Source organism: Leuresthes tenuis, unplaced genomic scaffold (genome assembly GCF_036924035.1).
Source record: "Leuresthes tenuis unplaced genomic scaffold, fLeuTen1.0.hap1 SCAF_16, whole genome shotgun sequence".
In the NCBI taxonomy this organism is placed as follows: Eukaryota; Metazoa; Chordata; class Actinopteri; order Atheriniformes; family Atherinopsidae; genus Leuresthes; species Leuresthes tenuis.
The window spans coordinates 29,524,564-29,543,214 of NW_027325370.1; the positions used below are offsets into that span (position 1 = coordinate 29,524,564).

At 48.3% G+C, this 18,651-nt stretch overlaps 2 protein-coding genes across 2 annotated transcripts in view; one reads left to right on the top strand and one right to left on the bottom strand.

Moving 5' to 3' along the window:
* sarnp (SAP domain containing ribonucleoprotein) overlaps positions 1–14,878 on the bottom strand; it is a 43,090-nt gene extending 28,212 nt beyond the window's left edge. The window contains exons 1-2 of the mRNA XM_072367327.1: positions 14,797–14,878; positions 13,218–13,317 (exon numbers count right to left, since the gene is read on the bottom strand). Of these exons, the coding sequence (XP_072223428.1) occupies positions 13,218–13,317; positions 14,797–14,829 (133 nt within the window). The 5' untranslated portion in view covers positions 14,830–14,878. The remainder of the gene's footprint in view (positions 1–13,217; positions 13,318–14,796) is intronic.
* LOC140271521 (tubulin alpha-1C chain-like) overlaps positions 1–18,651 on the top strand; it is a 366,226-nt gene that overhangs the window by 305,312 nt on the left and 42,263 nt on the right. The gene's annotated exons all lie outside the window — the stretch shown is intronic.

The following is an 18,651-nucleotide window of genomic DNA, read 5'->3' on the forward strand; positions in this document are numbered from 1 at the left end:
GCTCGCTCCCGCCCGCAGTAAAGTTCATAACACTCGCTCCTAACAGCAGCAAAGTTCATAACACTCGCTCCTAACAGCAGCAAAGTTCATACCGCCCGCAGCAAAGTTCATACCGCCCGCAGCAAAGTTCATACCGCCCGCAGCAAAGTTCATACCGCCCGCAGTAAAGTTCATACCGCCCGCAGTAAAGTTCATACCGCCCGCAGCAAAGTTCATACCGCCCGCAGTAAAGTTCATAACGCCCGCAGTCACGTTCATACCGCCCGCAGCAAAGTTCATAACACTCACTCCTAACAGCAGCAAAGTTCATACCGCCTGCAGTAAAGTTCATACCGCCCGCAGTAAAGTTCATACCGCCTGCAGTAAAGTTCATACCGCCTGCAGTCAAGTTCATAACACTCGCTCCTAACAGCAGCAAAGTTCATACCGCCCGCAGTAAAGTTCATACCGCCCGCAGTAAAGTTCATACCGCCCGCAGCAAAGTTCATACCGCCCGCAGCAAAGTTCATACCGCCCGCAGCAAAGTTCATACCGCCCGCAGCAAAGTTCATACCGCCCGCAGCAAAGTTCATACCGCCCGCAGCAAAGTTCATACCGCCCGCAGCAAAGTTCATACCGCCCGCAGTAAAGTTCATACCGCCCGCAGCAAAGTTCATACCGCCCGCAGTAAAGTTCATACAGCCCGCAGCAAAGTTCATACCGCCCGCAGTAAAGTTCATACCGCCCGCAGCAAAGTTCATACCGCCTGCAGTAAAGTTCATACTGCTCGCTCCCGCCCGCAGTAAAGTTCATACCGCCCACAGTAAAGTTCATACCGCCCACAGCAAAGTTCATACCGCCTGCAGTAAAGTTCATACCGCTCGCTCCCGCCCGCAGTAAAGTTCATACCGCTCGCTCCCGCCCGCAGTAAAATTCATAACACTCGCTCCTAACAGCAGCAAAGTTCATACCGCCCACAGTAAAGTTCATACCGCCCGCAGTAAAGTTCATACCGCTCGCAGTAAAGTTCATACCGCCCGCAGTAAAGTTCATACCGCCCGCAGTAAAGTTCATACCGCCCGCAGTAAAGTTCATACCGCCCGCAGTAAAGTTCATACCGCCCGCAGTAAAGTTCATACCGCCCGCAGTAAAGTTCATACCGCCCGCAGTAAAGTTCATACCGCCTGCAGTCAAGTTCATACCGCCTGCAGTAAAGTTCATAACACTCGCTCCTAACAGCAGCAAAGTTCATACCGCCCGCAGTAAAGTTCATACCGCCCGCAGTAAAGTTCATACCGCCCGCAGTAAAGTTCATACCGCTCGCTCCCGCCCGCAGTAAAGTTCATAACACTCGCTCCTAACAGCAGCAAAGTTCATACAGCCCACAGTAAAGTTCATACCGCCCGCAGTAAAGTTCATACCGCCCGCAGTAAAGTTCATACCGCCCGCAGTAAAGTTCATACCGCCCGCAGTAAAGTTCATAACACTCGCTCCTAACAGCAGCAAAGTTCATACCGCCCGCAGTAAAGTTCATACCGCCCGCAGTAAAGTTCATACCGCCCGCAGTAAAGTTCATACCGCCCGCAGTAAAGTTCATACCGCCCGCAGCAAAGTTCATACCGCCCGCAGCAAAGTTCATACCGCCCGCAGTAAAGTTCATAACACTCGCTCCTAACAGCAGCAAAGTTCATACCGCCCGCAGCAAAGTTCATACCGCTCGCTCCCGCCCGCAGTAAAGTTCATAACACTCGCTCCTAACAGCAGCAAAGTTCATAACACTCGCTCCTAACAGCAGCAAAGTTCATACCGCCCGCAGCAAAGTTCATACCGCCCGCAGCAAAGTTCATACCGCCCGCAGCAAAGTTCATACCGCCCGCAGCAAAGTTCATACCGCCTGCAGTCAAGTTCATAACACTCGCTCCTAACAGCAGCAAAGTTCATACCGCCCGCAGTAAAGTTCATACCGCCCGCAGTAAAGTTCATACCGCCCGCAGCAAAGTTCATACCGCCCGCAGCAAAGTTCATACCGCCCGCAGCAAAGTTCATACCGCCCGCAGCAAAGTTCATACCGCCCGCAGCAAAGTTCATACCGCCCGCAGCAAAGTTCATACCGCCCGCAGCAAAGTTCATACCGCCCGCAGTAAAGTTCATACCGCCCGCAGCAAAGTTCATACCGCCCGCAGTAAAGTTCATACAGCCCGCAGCAAAGTTCATACCGCCCGCAGTAAAGTTCATACCGCCCGCAGCAAAGTTCATACCGCCTGCAGTAAAGTTCATACTGCTCGCTCCCGCCCGCAGTAAAGTTCATACCGCCCACAGTAAAGTTCATACCGCCCACAGCAAAGTTCATACCGCCTGCAGTAAAGTTCATACCGCTCGCTCCCGCCCGCAGTAAAGTTCATACCGCTCGCTCCCGCCCGCAGTAAAATTCATAACACTCGCTCCTAACAGCAGCAAAGTTCATACCGCCCACAGTAAAGTTCATACCGCCCGCAGTAAAGTTCATACCGCTCGCAGTAAAGTTCATACCGCCCGCAGTAAAGTTCATACCGCCCGCAGTAAAGTTCATACCGCCCGCAGTAAAGTTCATACCGCCCGCAGTAAAGTTCATACCGCCCGCAGTAAAGTTCATACCGCCCGCAGTAAAGTTCATACCGCCCGCAGTAAAGTTCATACCGCCTGCAGTCAAGTTCATACCGCCTGCAGTAAAGTTCATAACACTCGCTCCTAACAGCAGCAAAGTTCATACCGCCCGCAGTAAAGTTCATACCGCCCGCAGTAAAGTTCATACCGCCCGCAGTAAAGTTCATACCGCTCGCTCCCGCCCGCAGTAAAGTTCATAACACTCGCTCCTAACAGCAGCAAAGTTCATACAGCCCACAGTAAAGTTCATACCGCCCGCAGTAAAGTTCATACCGCCCGCAGTAAAGTTCATACCGCCCGCAGTAAAGTTCATACCGCCCGCAGTAAAGTTCATAACACTCGCTCCTAACAGCAGCAAAGTTCATACCGCCCGCAGTAAAGTTCATACCGCCCGCAGTAAAGTTCATACCGCCCGCAGTAAAGTTCATACCGCCCGCAGTAAAGTTCATACCGCCCGCAGCAAAGTTCATACCGCCCGCAGCAAAGTTCATACCGCCCGCAGTAAAGTTCATAACACTCGCTCCTAACAGCAGCAAAGTTCATACCGCCCGCAGCAAAGTTCATACCGCTCGCTCCCGCCCGCAGTAAAGTTCATAACACTCGCTCCTAACAGCAGCAAAGTTCATAACACTCGCTCCTAACAGCAGCAAAGTTCATACCGCCCGCAGCAAAGTTCATACCGCCCGCAGCAAAGTTCATACCGCCCGCAGCAAAGTTCATACCGCCCGCAGCAAAGTTCATACCGCCCGCAGCAAAGTTCATACCGCCCGCAGTAAAGTTCATACCGCCCGCAGTAAAGTTCATACCGCCCGCAGCAAAGTTCATACCGCCCGCAGTAAAGTTCATACCGCCCGCAGTCAAGTTCATACCGCCCGCAGCAAAGTTCATAACACTCACTCCTAACAGCAGCAAAGTTCATACCGCCTGCAGTAAAGTTCATACCGCCCGCAGTAAAGTTCATACCGCCTGCAGTAAAGTTCATACCGCCCGCAGTAAAGTTCATACCGCCCGCAGCAAAGTTCATACCGCCCGCAGTAAAGTTCATACCGCCCGCAGTAAAGTTCATACCGCCCGCAGCAAAGCTCATACCGCCCGCAGTCAAGCTCATACCGCCCGCAGTAAAGTTCATACCGCCCGCAGTAAAGTTCATACCGCCCGCAGCAAAGTTCATACCGCCCGCAGCAAAGTTCATACCGCCCGCAGCAAAGTTCATACCGCTCGCTCCCGCCCGCAGTAAAGTTCATAACACTCGCTCCTAACAGCAGTAAAGTTCATACCGCCCGCAGCAAAGTTCATACCGCCCGCAGTAAAGTTCATACCGCCCGCAGTAAAGTTCATAACACTCGCTCCTAACAGCAGTATAGTTCATACCGCCCGCAGCAAAGTTCATACCGCCCGCAGCAAAGTTCATACCGCCCGCAGTAAAGTTCATACCGCCCGCAGGAAAGTTCATACCGCCCGCAGGAAAGTTCATACCGCCCGCAGCAAAGTTCATACCGCCCGCAGCAAAGCTCATACCGCCCGCAGCAAAGCTCATACCGCCCGCAGCAAAGCTCATACCGCCCGCAGTAAAGTTCATACCGCCCGCAGTAAAGTTCATAACACTCGCTCCTAACAGCAGTATAGTTCATACCGCCCGCAGCAAAGTTCATACCGCCCGCAGCAAAGTTCATACCGCCCGCAGTAAAGTTCATACCGCCCGCAGGAAAGTTCATACCGCCCGCAGGAAAGTTCATACCGCCCGCAGCAAAGTTCATACCGCCCGCAGCAAAGCTCATACCGCCCGCAGCAAAGCTCATACCGCCCGCAGCAAAGCTCATACCGCCCGCAGTCAAGCTCATACCGCCCGCAGTAAAGTTCATACCGCCCGCAGCAAAGCTCATACCGCCCGCAGTCAAGCTCATACCGCCCGCAGCAAAGTTCATACCGCCCGCAGCAAAGTTCATACCGCCCGCAGCAAAGCTCATACCGCCCGCAGCAAAGCTCATACCGCCCGCAGTCAAGCTCATACCGCCCGCAGTAAAGTTCATACCGCCCGCAGTAAAGTTCATACCGCCCGCAGCAAAGTTCATACCGCCCGCAGCAAAGTTCATACCGCCCGCAGCAAAGTTCATACCGCCCGCAGCAAAGTTCATACCGCCCGCAGCAAAGTTCATACCGCCCGCAGCAAAGTTCATACCGCCCGCAGCAAAGTTCATACCGCCCGCAGCAAAGTTCATACCGCCCGCAGTAAAGTTCATACAGCCCGCAGCAAAGTTCATACCGCCCGCAGTAAAGTTCATACCGCCCGCAGCAAAGTTCATACCGCCTGCAGTAAAGTTCATACTGCTCGCTCCCGCCCGCAGTAAAGTTCATACCGCCCACAGTAAAGTTCATACCGCCCACAGCAAAGTTCATACCGCCTGCAGTAAAGTTCATACCGCTCGCTCCCGCCCGCAGTAAAGTTCATACCGCTCGCTCCCGCCCGCAGTAAAATTCATAACACTCGCTCCTAACAGCAGCAAAGTTCATACCGCCCACAGTAAAGTTCATACCGCCCGCAGTAAAGTTCATACCGCTCGCAGTAAAGTTCATACCGCCCGCAGTAAAGTTCATACCGCCCGCAGTAAAGTTCATACCGCCCGCAGTAAAGTTCATACCGCCCGCAGTAAAGTTCATACCGCCTGCAGTAAAGTTCATACCGCCCGCAGTAAAGTTCATACCGCCCGCAGTAAAGTTCATACCGCCCGCAGTAAAGTTCATACCGCCTGCAGTCAAGTTCATACCGCCTGCAGTAAAGTTCATAACACTCGCTCCTAACAGCAGCAAAGTTCATACCGCCCGCAGTAAAGTTCATACCGCCCGCAGTAAAGTTCATACCGCCCGCAGTAAAGTTCATACCGCTCGCTCCCGCCCGCAGTAAAGTTCATAACACTCGCTCCTAACAGCAGCAAAGTTCATACAGCCCACAGTAAAGTTCATACCGCCCGCAGTAAAGTTCATACCGCCCGCAGTAAAGTTCATACCGCCCGCAGTAAAGTTCATACCGCCCGCAGTAAAGTTCATAACACTCGCTGCTAACAGCAGCAAAGTTCATACCGCCCGCAGTAAAGTTCATACCGCCCGCAGTAAAGTTCATACCGCCCGCAGTAAAGTTCATACCGCCCGCAGTAAAGTTCATACCGCCTGCAGCAAAGTTCATACCGCCCACAGTAAAGTTCATACCGCCCGCAGTAAAGTTCATACCGCTCGCAGTAAAGTTCATACCGCCCGCAGTAAAGTTCATACCGCCCGCAGTAAAGTTCATACCGCCCGCAGTAAAGTTCATACCGCCTGCAGTAAAGTTCATACCGCCCGCAGTAAAGTTCATACCGCCCGCAGTAAAGTTCATACCGCCTGCAGTCAAGTTCATACCGCCTGCAGTAAAGTTCATAACACTCGCTCCTAACAGCAGCAAAGTTCATACCGCCCGCAGTAAAGTTCATACCGCCCGCAGTAAAGTTCATACCGCCCGCAGTAAAGTTCATACCGCTCGCTCCCGCCCGCAGTAAAGTTCATAACACTCGCTCCTAACAGCAGCAAAGTTCATACAGCCCACAGTAAAGTTCATACCGCCCGCAGTAAAGTTCATACCGCCCGCAGTAAAGTTCATACCGCCCGCAGTAAAGTTCATACCGCCCGCAGTAAAGTTCATAACACTCGCTGCTAACAGCAGCAAAGTTCATACCGCCCGCAGTAAAGTTCATACCGCCCGCAGTAAAGTTCATACCGCCCGCAGTAAAGTTCATACCGCCCGCAGTAAAGTTCATACCGCCCGCAGCAAAGTTCATACCGCCCGCAGCAAAGTTCATACCGCCCGCAGTAAAGTTCATACCGCCCGCAGTAAAGTTCATACCGCCCGCAGCAAAGTTCATACCGCCCGCAGCAAAGTTCATACCGCCCGCAGTAAAGTTCATAACACTCGCTCCTAACAGCAGCAAAGTTCATACCGCCCGCAGCAAAGTTCATACCGCTCGCTCCCGCCCGCAGTAAAGTTCATAACACTCGCTCCTAACAGCAGCAAAGTTCATAACACTCGCTCCTAACAGCAGCAAAGTTCATACCGCCCGCAGCAAAGTTCATACCGCCCGCAGCAAAGTTCATACCGCCCGCAGCAAAGTTCATACCGCCCGCAGTAAAGTTCATACCGCCCGCAGTAAAGTTCATACCGCCCGCAGCAAAGTTCATACCGCCCGCAGTAAAGTTCATAACGCCCGCAGTCACGTTCATACCGCCCGCAGCAAAGTTCATAACACTCACTCCTAACAGCAGCAAAGTTCATACCGCCTGCAGTAAAGTTCATACCGCCCGCAGTAAAGTTCATACCGCCTGCAGTAAAGTTCATACCGCCTGCAGTCAAGTTCATAACACTCGCTCCTAACAGCAGCAAAGTTCATACCGCCCGCAGTAAAGTTCATACCGCCCGCAGTAAAGTTCATACCGCCCGCAGCAAAGTTCATACCGCCCGCAGCAAAGTTCATACCGCCCGCAGCAAAGTTCATACCGCCCGCAGCAAAGTTCATACCGCCCGCAGCAAAGTTCATACCGCCCGCAGCAAAGTTCATACCGCCCGCAGCAAAGTTCATACCGCCCGCAGTAAAGTTCATACCGCCCGCAGCAAAGTTCATACCGCCCGCAGTAAAGTTCATACAGCCCGCAGCAAAGTTCATACCGCCCGCAGTAAAGTTCATACCGCCCGCAGCAAAGTTCATACCGCCTGCAGTAAAGTTCATACTGCTCGCTCCCGCCCGCAGTAAAGTTCATACCGCCCACAGTAAAGTTCATACCGCCCACAGCAAAGTTCATACCGCCTGCAGTAAAGTTCATACCGCTCGCTCCCGCCCGCAGTAAAGTTCATACCGCTCGCTCCCGCCCGCAGTAAAATTCATAACACTCGCTCCTAACAGCAGCAAAGTTCATACCGCCCACAGTAAAGTTCATACCGCCCGCAGTAAAGTTCATACCGCTCGCAGTAAAGTTCATACCGCCCGCAGTAAAGTTCATACCGCCCGCAGTAAAGTTCATACCGCCCGCAGTAAAGTTCATACCGCCCGCAGTAAAGTTCATACCGCCCGCAGTAAAGTTCATACCGCCCGCAGTAAAGTTCATACCGCCCGCAGTAAAGTTCATACCGCCTGCAGTCAAGTTCATACCGCCTGCAGTAAAGTTCATAACACTCGCTCCTAACAGCAGCAAAGTTCATACCGCCCGCAGTAAAGTTCATACCGCCCGCAGTAAAGTTCATACCGCCCGCAGTAAAGTTCATACCGCTCGCTCCCGCCCGCAGTAAAGTTCATAACACTCGCTCCTAACAGCAGCAAAGTTCATACAGCCCACAGTAAAGTTCATACCGCCCGCAGTAAAGTTCATACCGCCCGCAGTAAAGTTCATACCGCCCGCAGTAAAGTTCATACCGCCCGCAGTAAAGTTCATAACACTCGCTCCTAACAGCAGCAAAGTTCATACCGCCCGCAGTAAAGTTCATACCGCCCGCAGTAAAGTTCATACCGCCCGCAGTAAAGTTCATACCGCCCGCAGTAAAGTTCATACCGCCCGCAGCAAAGTTCATACCGCCCGCAGCAAAGTTCATACCGCCCGCAGTAAAGTTCATAACACTCGCTCCTAACAGCAGCAAAGTTCATACCGCCCGCAGCAAAGTTCATACCGCTCGCTCCCGCCCGCAGTAAAGTTCATAACACTCGCTCCTAACAGCAGCAAAGTTCATAACACTCGCTCCTAACAGCAGCAAAGTTCATACCGCCCGCAGCAAAGTTCATACCGCCCGCAGCAAAGTTCATACCGCCCGCAGCAAAGTTCATACCGCCCGCAGCAAAGTTCATACCGCCCGCAGCAAAGTTCATACCGCCCGCAGTAAAGTTCATACCGCCCGCAGTAAAGTTCATACCGCCCGCAGCAAAGTTCATACCGCCCGCAGTAAAGTTCATACCGCCCGCAGTCAAGTTCATACCGCCCGCAGCAAAGTTCATAACACTCACTCCTAACAGCAGCAAAGTTCATACCGCCTGCAGTAAAGTTCATACCGCCCGCAGTAAAGTTCATACCGCCTGCAGTAAAGTTCATACCGCCCGCAGTAAAGTTCATACCGCCCGCAGCAAAGTTCATACCGCCCGCAGTAAAGTTCATACCGCCCGCAGTAAAGTTCATACCGCCCGCAGCAAAGTTCATACCGCCCGCAGTAAAGTTCATACCGCCCGCAGCAAAGTTCATACCGCCCGCAGTAAAGTTCATACCGCCCGCAGTCAAGTTCATACCGCCCGCAGCAAAGTTCATACCGCCCGCAGCAAAGTTCATACCGCCCGCAGCAAAGTTCATACCGCCCGCAGTAAAGTTCATACCGCTCGCAGTAATACCGCCCGCAGCAAAGTTCATACCGCCCGCAGTAAAGTTCATACCGCCCGCAGTAAAGTTCATACCGCTCGCAGCAAAGTTCATACCGCCTGCAGTAAAGTTCATACCGCCCGCTCCTGCCCGCAGTAAAGTTCATACCGCCTGCAGTCAAGTTCATACCGCCTGCAGTAAAGTTCATACCGCCCACAGTAAAGTTCATACCTCCCGCAGTAAAGTTCATACCGCCCGCAGTAAAGTTCATACCGCCTGCAGTAAAGTTCATACCGCCCGCTCCTGCCCGCAGTAAAGTTCATACCGCCTGCAGTCAAGTTCATACCGCCTGCAGTAAAGTTCATACCGCCCACAGTAAAGTTCATACCTCCCGCAGTAAAGTTCATACCACTCGCTCCTGCCCACAGTAAAGTTCATACTGCCCACAGTAAAGTTTATACCGCTCGCTCCCGCCCGCAGTAAAGTTCATAACACTCGCTCCTAACAGCAGCAAAGTTCATAACACTCGCTCCTAACAGCAGCAAAGTTCATAACACTCGCTCCAAACAGCAGCAAAGTTCATACCGCCCGCAGCAAAGTTCATACCGCCCGCAGCAAAGTTCATACCGCCCGCAGCAAAGTTCATACCGCCCGCAGCAAAGTTCATATCGCCCGCAGCAAAGTTCATACCGCCCGCAGCAAAGTTCATACCGCCCGCAGCAAAGTTCATACCGCCCGCAGCAAAGTTCATACCGCCCGCAGCAAAGTTCATACCGCCCGCAGCAAAGTTCATACCGCCCGCAGCAAAGTTCATACCGCCCGCAGCAAAGTTCATACCGCCCGCAGTAAAGTTCATACCGCCCGCAGTAAAGTTCATACCGCCCGCAGCAAAGTTCATACCGCCCGCAGTAAAGTTCATACCGCCCGCAGTCAAGTTCATACCGCCCGCAGCAAAGTTCATAACACTCGCTCCTAACAGCAGCAAAGTTCATACCGCCTGCAGTAAAGTTCATACCGTCCGCAGTAAAGTTCATACCGCCTGCAGTAAAGTTCATACCGCCTGCAGTCAAGTTCATAACACTCGCTCCTAACAGCAGCAAAGTTCATACCGCCCGCAGTAAAGTTCATACCGCCCGCAGTAAAGTTCATACCGCCCGCAGCAAAGTTCATACCGCCCGCAGCAAAGTTCATACCGCCCGCAGCAAAGTTCATACCGCCCGCAGCAAAGTTCATACCGCCCGCAGCAAAGTTCATACCGCCCGCAGTAAAGTTCATACCGCCCGCAGTAAAGTTCATACCGCCTGCAGTAAAGTTCATACCGCCCGCAGCAAAGTTCATACCGCCCGCAGTCAAGTTCATACCGCCCGCAGCAAAGTTCATACCGCCCGCAGCAAAGTTCATACCGCCCGCAGCAAAGTTCATACCGCCCGCAGTAAAGTTCATACCGCCCACAGCAAAGCTCATACCGCCCGCAGTAAAGTTCATACCGCCCGCAGCAAAGTTCATACCGCCCGCAGTCAAGTTCATACCGCCCGCAGCAAAGTTCATACCGCCCGCAGCAAAGTTCATACCGCCCGCAGCAAAGTTCATACCGCCCGCAGCAAAGTTCATACCGCTCGCAGTAATACCGCCCGCAGCAAAGTTCATACCGCCCGCAGTAAAGTTCATACCGCCCGCAGCAAAGTTCATACCGCCCGCAGTAAAGTTCATACCGCCCGCAGCAAAGTTCATACCGCCCGCAGTCAAGTTCATACCGCCCGCAGCAAAGTTCATACCGCCCGCAGCAAAGTTCATACCGCCCGCAGCAAAGTTCATACCGCTCGCAGTAATACCGCCCGCAGCAAAGTTCATACCGCCCGCAGTAAAGTTCATACCGCCCGCAGTAAAGTTCATACCGCCCGCAGTAAAGTTCATACCGCTCGCAGTAAAGTTCATACCGCCCGCAGTAATACCGCCCGCAGCAAAGTTCATACCGCCCGCAGTAAAGTTCATACCGCCCGCAGTAAAGTTCATACCGCTCGCAGCAAAGTTCATACCGCCCGCAGTAAAGTTCATACCGCCCGCAGTAAAGTTCATACCGCTCGCAGCAAAGTTCATACCGCCCGCAGTAAAGTTCATACCGCCCGCAGTAAAGTTCATACCGCCTGCAGTAAAGTTCATACCGCCCACAGCAAAGTTCATACCACTCGCTCCTGCCCACAGTAAAGTTCATACCGCCCGCAGTAAAGTTCATACCGCCCGCAGTAAAGTTCATACCGCCCACAGTAAAGTTCATACTGCCCACAGTAAAGTTCATACCGCCCGCTCCTGCCCGCAGTAAAGTTCATACCGCCTGCAGTCAAGTTCATACCGCCCGCAGCAAAGTTCATACCGCCCGCAGCAAAGTTCATACCGCCCGCAGCAAAGTTCATACCGCCCGCAGCAAAGTTCATACCGCCCGCAGCAAAGTTCATACCGCTCGCAGTAATACCGCCCGCAGCAAAGTTCATACCGCCCGCAGTAAAGTTCATACCGCCCGCAGCAAAGTTCATACCGCCCGCAGTAAAGTTCATACCGCCCGCAGCAAAGTTCATACCGCCCGCAGTCAAGTTCATACCGCCCGCAGCAAAGTTCATACCGCCCGCAGCAAAGTTCATACCGCCCGCAGCAAAGTTCATACCGCTCGCAGTAATACCGCCCGCAGCAAAGTTCATACCGCCCGCAGTAAAGTTCATACCGCCCGCAGTAAAGTTCATACCGCTCGCAGTAAAGTTCATACCGCCCGCAGTAATACCGCCCGCAGCAAAGTTCATACTGCCCGCAGTAAAGTTCATACCGCCCGCAGTAAAGTTCATACCGCTCGCAGCAAAGTTCATACCGCCCGCAGTAAAGTTCATACCGCCCGCAGTAAAGTTCATACCGCTCGCAGCAAAGTTCATACCGCCCGCAGTAAAGTTCATACCGCCCGCAGTAAAGTTCATACCGCCTGCAGTAAAGTTCATACCGCCCACAGCAAAGTTCATACCACTCGCTCCTGCCCACAGTAAAGTTCATACCGCCCGCAGTAAAGTTCATACCGCCCGCAGTAAAGTTCATACCGCCCACAGTAAAGTTCATACTGCCCACAGTAAAGTTCATACCGCCCGCTCCTGCCCGCAGTAAAGTTCATACCGCCTGCAGTCAAGTTCATACCGCCTGCAGTAAAGTTCATACCGCCCACAGTAAAGTTCATACCTCCCGCAGTAAAGTTCATACCACTCGCTCCTGCCCACAGTAAAGTTCATACCGCCCGCAGTAAAGTTCATACCGCCCGCAGTAAAGTTCATACCGCCCACAGTAAAGTTCATACTGCCCACAGTAAAGTTTATACCGCTCGCTCCCGCCCGCAGTAAAGTTCATACTGCCCACAGTAAAGTTTATACCGCTCGCTCCCGCCCGCAGTAAAGTTCATACCGCCCGCCTCATTCAGAGATGAAGATACGCGTTGGTTGAATACTAAATTTAATTTGAAAGGAGATCTCTGCCTACTGCTTTCAAATCTAATTGCCATTATCAACTCAGGACTGCTCTGTCATAAGAGGCTCTGAATGCACAGTTCTTTAAAAAAAAATTAACCGATAACTAAGAATCAGCCGCAAAGCGAGAGGACATAGGTAGGTGACGAGCCGCACAGTTTTAATATCTCACAGATGCGTCACTATGACTACGAGAAAGACTGGCGTTGACTTGAGTCTCTTCCTCACACAACACACATACACAAATGATCACTTCCCCGAGGTGTATGAGAGAAAAATTACAATTAAAATACTGACATTTTGAGTTAGTTTTAGGCTGAACATCAGCAGCTCTGTGCTGTGCGTCTGCTTACAACAGTCAGCAGAGGCAGCAAAATTTATATAAGAGATGCATAAAATTAATGTATAGTTTGACAAAATTTTTGCAGATAGATATCAGTATCTGATGATTGCCGTCTCTCTGACAGCCCTAAAATCTACATCTCCTGAAACTACAATCATGGGACTTCAAAGTGCATCTAAGGTAGACAAAGTAAATGATGAAATCTACATTTCTCTATATGCCAAATGAGGCTTTGTAGTATCTTCAAGATCACAACATAAAGTTGAAAATCTATACTTTGAATGTCACAACTGCTGTTTAAAACGGTAAACTGTCATTTTTTTTCTTCTTCACTGAGGTAAATGCATCTGTCATGTCATTTCTTTTCATTTCAATGAAGTGCTTAAATTGCCACTACTCACCATGCTCATCAAGATAGGCTTGGAGTCGGGCGATGAGTTCTCCTTTGTTTCCCTTAGTATCTAGACCTCGGGCCTCACACTCCTGCCTCAGTTCAGCGAGCTACAACACAACAAACAACAGCAGTACAGAAATTGTGAACTTCCTTTGCAAAGTAGGAGAACTGACTGACACGTTTCTGGAAACCGATATTGCTGTAGAGTTGTTGAATGTTAACTTGAAATCTTGAAAGAGATCCTGAATCAAAACCATGTTCATTTTCATTATTGCAGTAGAAGAAGTTTTCATTAAGATTCCGGCATTCCGGTTTAACCTGCGTCCACGTTAACTGTCGGCATTCAGCTAAACGCGTCGGTGATTGCTTGGAGTTACAGCAGCTGTTGGAAAACTTAGCTGTCCTGGTCAATGCCATATTTTGTATTTCACATCAAGATCCAAACATTTGCATACTTCATTGTCATGTGGAGTGTGGTCAGAGTGAGCAGTCACATCCAAGAAATATTCAGTCGCATCTGTATTGTTGCAGGTCAACAGGAAGAGCCGAGAACAGGACGAGAGGAAGAACACACAAGACACAAATCTCAACACACCCACATTCAAAACGTGTTCAGGTGGTTCAATGTAATGCAGCTGATTGGTCTTTTAGGCAGTGTAGTGAAGTGCCTTGAGATGACATTTGTTGCGATTTAGCGCAATATAAATAAAACTGAAATGTATTTAACAGGTAAAGACACTTCACAGAGACTCAACCAAAAAAATCAGAACGTTAGCCAACAAATCTTAATATCAGTGGAGACCCTGTGTATTATCATTAAATCTCCAATTTATCTTTTTCAAATGTGTGGTACTGTCTGAAAGGAAAGAAAATGTAAAAGTATTGAAATCTAATAAATATTGTACTATACCCCTTCAACTCCAGACCAGAGATGAGTAAATGTATCACACAATAAAAACCACCTCACTGAGAGGAAGTACTTAAGGACCGTGGTGGATAATAAGCAGCAACACGCCTGAAGGAGGTTAGCCTTAATAGCAATATTTGCTTTAAGTAATGAGGCACGCCTGAGTAGGAAACAGCGGTAAATGCTGACGAGTTTTAACAAACTCTTTGATGTTTAGTTAAACTATAAAAGTACACTTTTGTACTGGAATAAGAGTATTTATTTCAGTTTACTTTCAGACAGCTTGTGGATGCAACAGAAGCGTACCACAGGATGCTAATGTTCGACTGTTATTAGACCAAACACGATTACCATTACTTCATCCAACTAGAAGAGAATTGCTGAGATCTATCAACAGTTAGTGTTTTAAGTTATATATATATATATGATCCGTATGTAGCTACCCTTAAATGTCTCACTGTTAGCTTGGAATTAGCTACTGCTCCATGAACACATGCCGGTCCCGGTCCCCCCCCCCCCCCCCCCAGCTTTCACAACCGGAGAACACATTTCGTTCTTTCGAACCATTTAGTTGTCCGTTACTTCATCTTGTGGTTCTGCAGTTAGAACCAGTTCAAGTCGGTCTCCACGAATGAACCGCCAAATAAAATTAAAGTAAATATTTTATGGCTCTACCAACCTTCAATTTCTGCAGTTCTACCACTTCGGCCATCTTTCTTTGTTGATGTATTACTTCCTCCAATCAAACTGGAGCTGATCTCTTCTGAACTCCAACACTCGCTTCACTCGTTTTGTCACAGCGCCTTCTATCGGTCAGAATAACACTCTGCAGACGTCCCACCGATGCTTATTTAAACAAACAAAAAAAAAAGAACTACATTCCCAACAGTAAACAAAAATCAGCAACCAAAATACTATCTATTCACTGCACAATTTTTTCAGCTGAATCTTACAAACAAGAGTTTATAAAAGACCACTTTTTTTTGATAGATTAAGTAAACAAATAGTTTGTACAATGATAGCTGACACAGGTGATTTTTAATAGTTAATTGGCACCAATTTAGATTTTTGTTAAACCAATTAATTTTCTATTTTTTCATATTCGAGTGAAAAGTTTTCATGATAGCAATATCATTAAATGAAAATATTAAATTTTCATTTTTATGACATTTATTTTTTAATTACTCTTTTTTGGACAAAACAACTAATTAGAAGGTTATACTGTGATTGTGAATTGTATTTCACAGCTTTTTTTCGAACTCTTTTCAGGACATTTGGATCCAGAATTTGCATATGTATGTTGAAATCAAACCCTCCCTCTACCCCTGCAGGGTTTTCTGGAATATTTCCATCCCCAGGTTTGTGTGAGAAAGAGTGTTCTCTTTAGTAAATAATCTCTTTTTTTTTTTCTATTCAAAGATTTTCAAATCACATTTTCATCATGCCAGCTTTTGCAGACCTCAGACACCGTCTGTGATGTTGCGATGATCAGGTATGTTTCTCCTTGGGGGCTCCTCCAATTTTCATGCTTGTATCACCAAATGCACAATTATGTGATTTATCTGCTCCACTAGTATAAATTCAGAACTTTTTCTTTCGTCAACTTCACTTAATTTGTTATTATATGTCAGTTTTTGCATTTCAGGCCTGCAGCACATTAAAAAAATTATGGGATAGTAAAGTTTTTACCTCATTGGGAAATTTCCATTTCCACTCATAATACCTAAAATAATTTCTGGTATTGATAATACCAAGTGATGAAGCACTTAAGGGATTTTTTTCATTAAAAAATTCCAGACACATTTTCTGTTGGGGTAAGGGTCAGGACTACAGCAAATCCAGTGCAAATGCCATTCTTCTGTGCAGGTGTGTTTTTAATGTGTGCCAAATGCCATTTTGCATTGTTTTGCTGAAAAATGCTTGGCTGTACCTGTAAAACGTGTTGTCTTAAAAGAAGCATATGTCGACATAAAATCTCAATAAAATGATTTGCTTTAATGATGACATCCCAGAAAATTGTATGTTGATGTTGCCTCTGGACAGTTAACATTAGGCATCTTTATTTGCAGAATCAAGTTCCAAGTGATATTTGTGATCCAAATCTGTATTTTAGTGCTTGACAAAGGACAGTAATCCCTTACCCATGTGGTTGTGTCAGCGTCTGATGAATGACATTTCTTGAAGCAGTGCTGTCTGAAGGTTTGGAGATCACGGGTGTTCAGCTTAGGCCTGTGCCCTTTAAGCACCAAAATTCATTAATCATGTCATGCTCTGTAGTGGGAGAAATATGCTAAGCCGATCCAATCTTTTTTCTTTTCTTTTCTTGTCCTTTCCTTTCTTTTCTTTCCTTTTTCTTTTAGAAATATTGCTTTTTAACATTTCAATGATTTTCTTACACATTTATTGACAAACTGTAGATACTCTATCAATCTTTGCTCCTCAACTACAAAGCCCTTTATAGATCTCCTTTTTGTAAAATAACTTGTTGATTTTTCCCCCATTTTATTTTTCTTATCTACAGCAATACCAACCCTATATTGCCCCTGTGTCAGTTGCAGACTGGAAATGTAAAATTGTACAACTATTATCAGTTTAAATTAAGTTGATGCAAAAAGAATTGTTAATTTGATTTTATTTGTCTTTTCAATACTGTTGCAACTTTTTGTGCTTTGGGATTGCTTGTCTTTCAGTGCTGAGCCTGACTCTCACCCAGTGTCACCCGAGTGAACATCCTCCTGACACTGAACAGGATAAAATGGGTATAGAAACTGGATGGATGGATCTCTGTATATATATTAGTGAAGAGGCCTGAGCGGAGTTATAGAGTTCATGGTCAACATAATGACAGATGAAACATGGTTGAACAGGATTTGCTGTGAATACTGACATTGTTCAAAAAGAGGTTTAACATTGCTGCAGTTTGGCATATGATATGCAGACAAAAAAGCTTTTAACAGAGTTACTTTAAAGTTGTGGGGTTGAAGGACAAAGCCGGATAAATTCAGAGTCACAAGTGCTTCAGTAATCCTAATTAACATTGCATTCCTTCCATTTTTTTTCTTCAGGCATGTTTGAGCTATTGTTCTAAAGACACAGAAATGAAAAACTCCCCCTGCATACTTTAACATTTGAGATGTTATATTTTATCCCAGCATTTCACTAAAATATATTGAAACTTGTAGTAGTACATTTTCAGTGATGCAGAATTTTGGAAAAACTTTCCAAGATGACAATTTGTCAACTATGGCAATAACTTAAATTCTGAGTAAATCTGCACATAATTGAAAGTAATCAGAGATGTAGACTAAATTGGGCCGGGTGATCTAAGCAGAGAACGAGATACGTTTTTTTGCTTCTGTGCTAGTCCTGGAATGTCCATCGCAAACACCATCTTCGAGCATAAGGTGGTGCATAAGTGTACCTGGTGTCAGGCAACCTTTGGCCAAAAGTTGATGATCAACTTTGTAGTCATCTCATCAGACCTGCGGCCATATGTTTTGTACACTCAGGTGAAGAGAGGGGCAGAGCTGTCAACTGATCAACACCTGGTGGTGAGTTGGATCCATTAGTGGGGAAAATAGGACAGACCTGTAGTGAGGGTGAGCTGAAAATATCCGGCTGAGGCCCCTGTCTGTGAGGTCTTCAACCCACACCTCCAGGAGAATTTTTCTCACATACTGGGGGAGGTTAGGGACATGGAATCTGAATAGACCATGTTCAGGACCTACATTGTAGATGTGGATTCCAAGAGCTGTGGCCTGTAGGTTGTTGGTGCCTGTCGTGGAACCAAAGGACACCAGCAGTGAGGGTAGCCATCAAGCTAAAGAAGGAGGCCTTTTGGGCTTGCTTGTCCCAGTAGTCACCTGAAGCAGCTGACAAGTACTGTGTGGCTAAAAGGGCTGCAGTGTTGGTGTTTGCTGAAGCAAAAACTTGGGTGTGGGAGGAATTCACTGAGGTCAAGGAGAAAGACTTTTGATTGGCCTTAGGGATATTCTGGCAAACCATTCATAAAGGGAAAGCAGGGTCTGTTCCAGGTTTTGCTTGGCCTGGGGGCAAAACTGCTGTCCCAAACTCAGTATATTGTTATGCAATGGAAGAAGCACTTTGAGGATCTCCTAAATCCGTCCAGCATGTCCACCATTGAGGATGCAGAGTGTGAGGGCTGGGGGGAAGACTCGTCCATCACCTTGGCGGAAGTCACAGGGTAGTGAAAAAGCTTCCTGGCGGTAAGGCACTGGACGATATTTGCCCTGAGATGCTAAATGCTGTAGACATGGTGTGACTGTCTTGGCTGACACGTCTCTTTAATATCGCATGGAGGCCTGAGAAAATGCCTGTGGAGTGGCAGACCGGGTTGGTGAATCCCATTTTTAAGAAAATGAAGGGGGATCATACTATTCAGCCTGTTAATGTATTTTGGCAGACACTTTTATCAAAAGCAACTTACACTGATAGGGTAAAGGTGTCTTGCCTAAGGACTACTACTTGAGGTAGTACATTTCATGCAGGGGTGTCAGGATTTGAACCCAGGTCA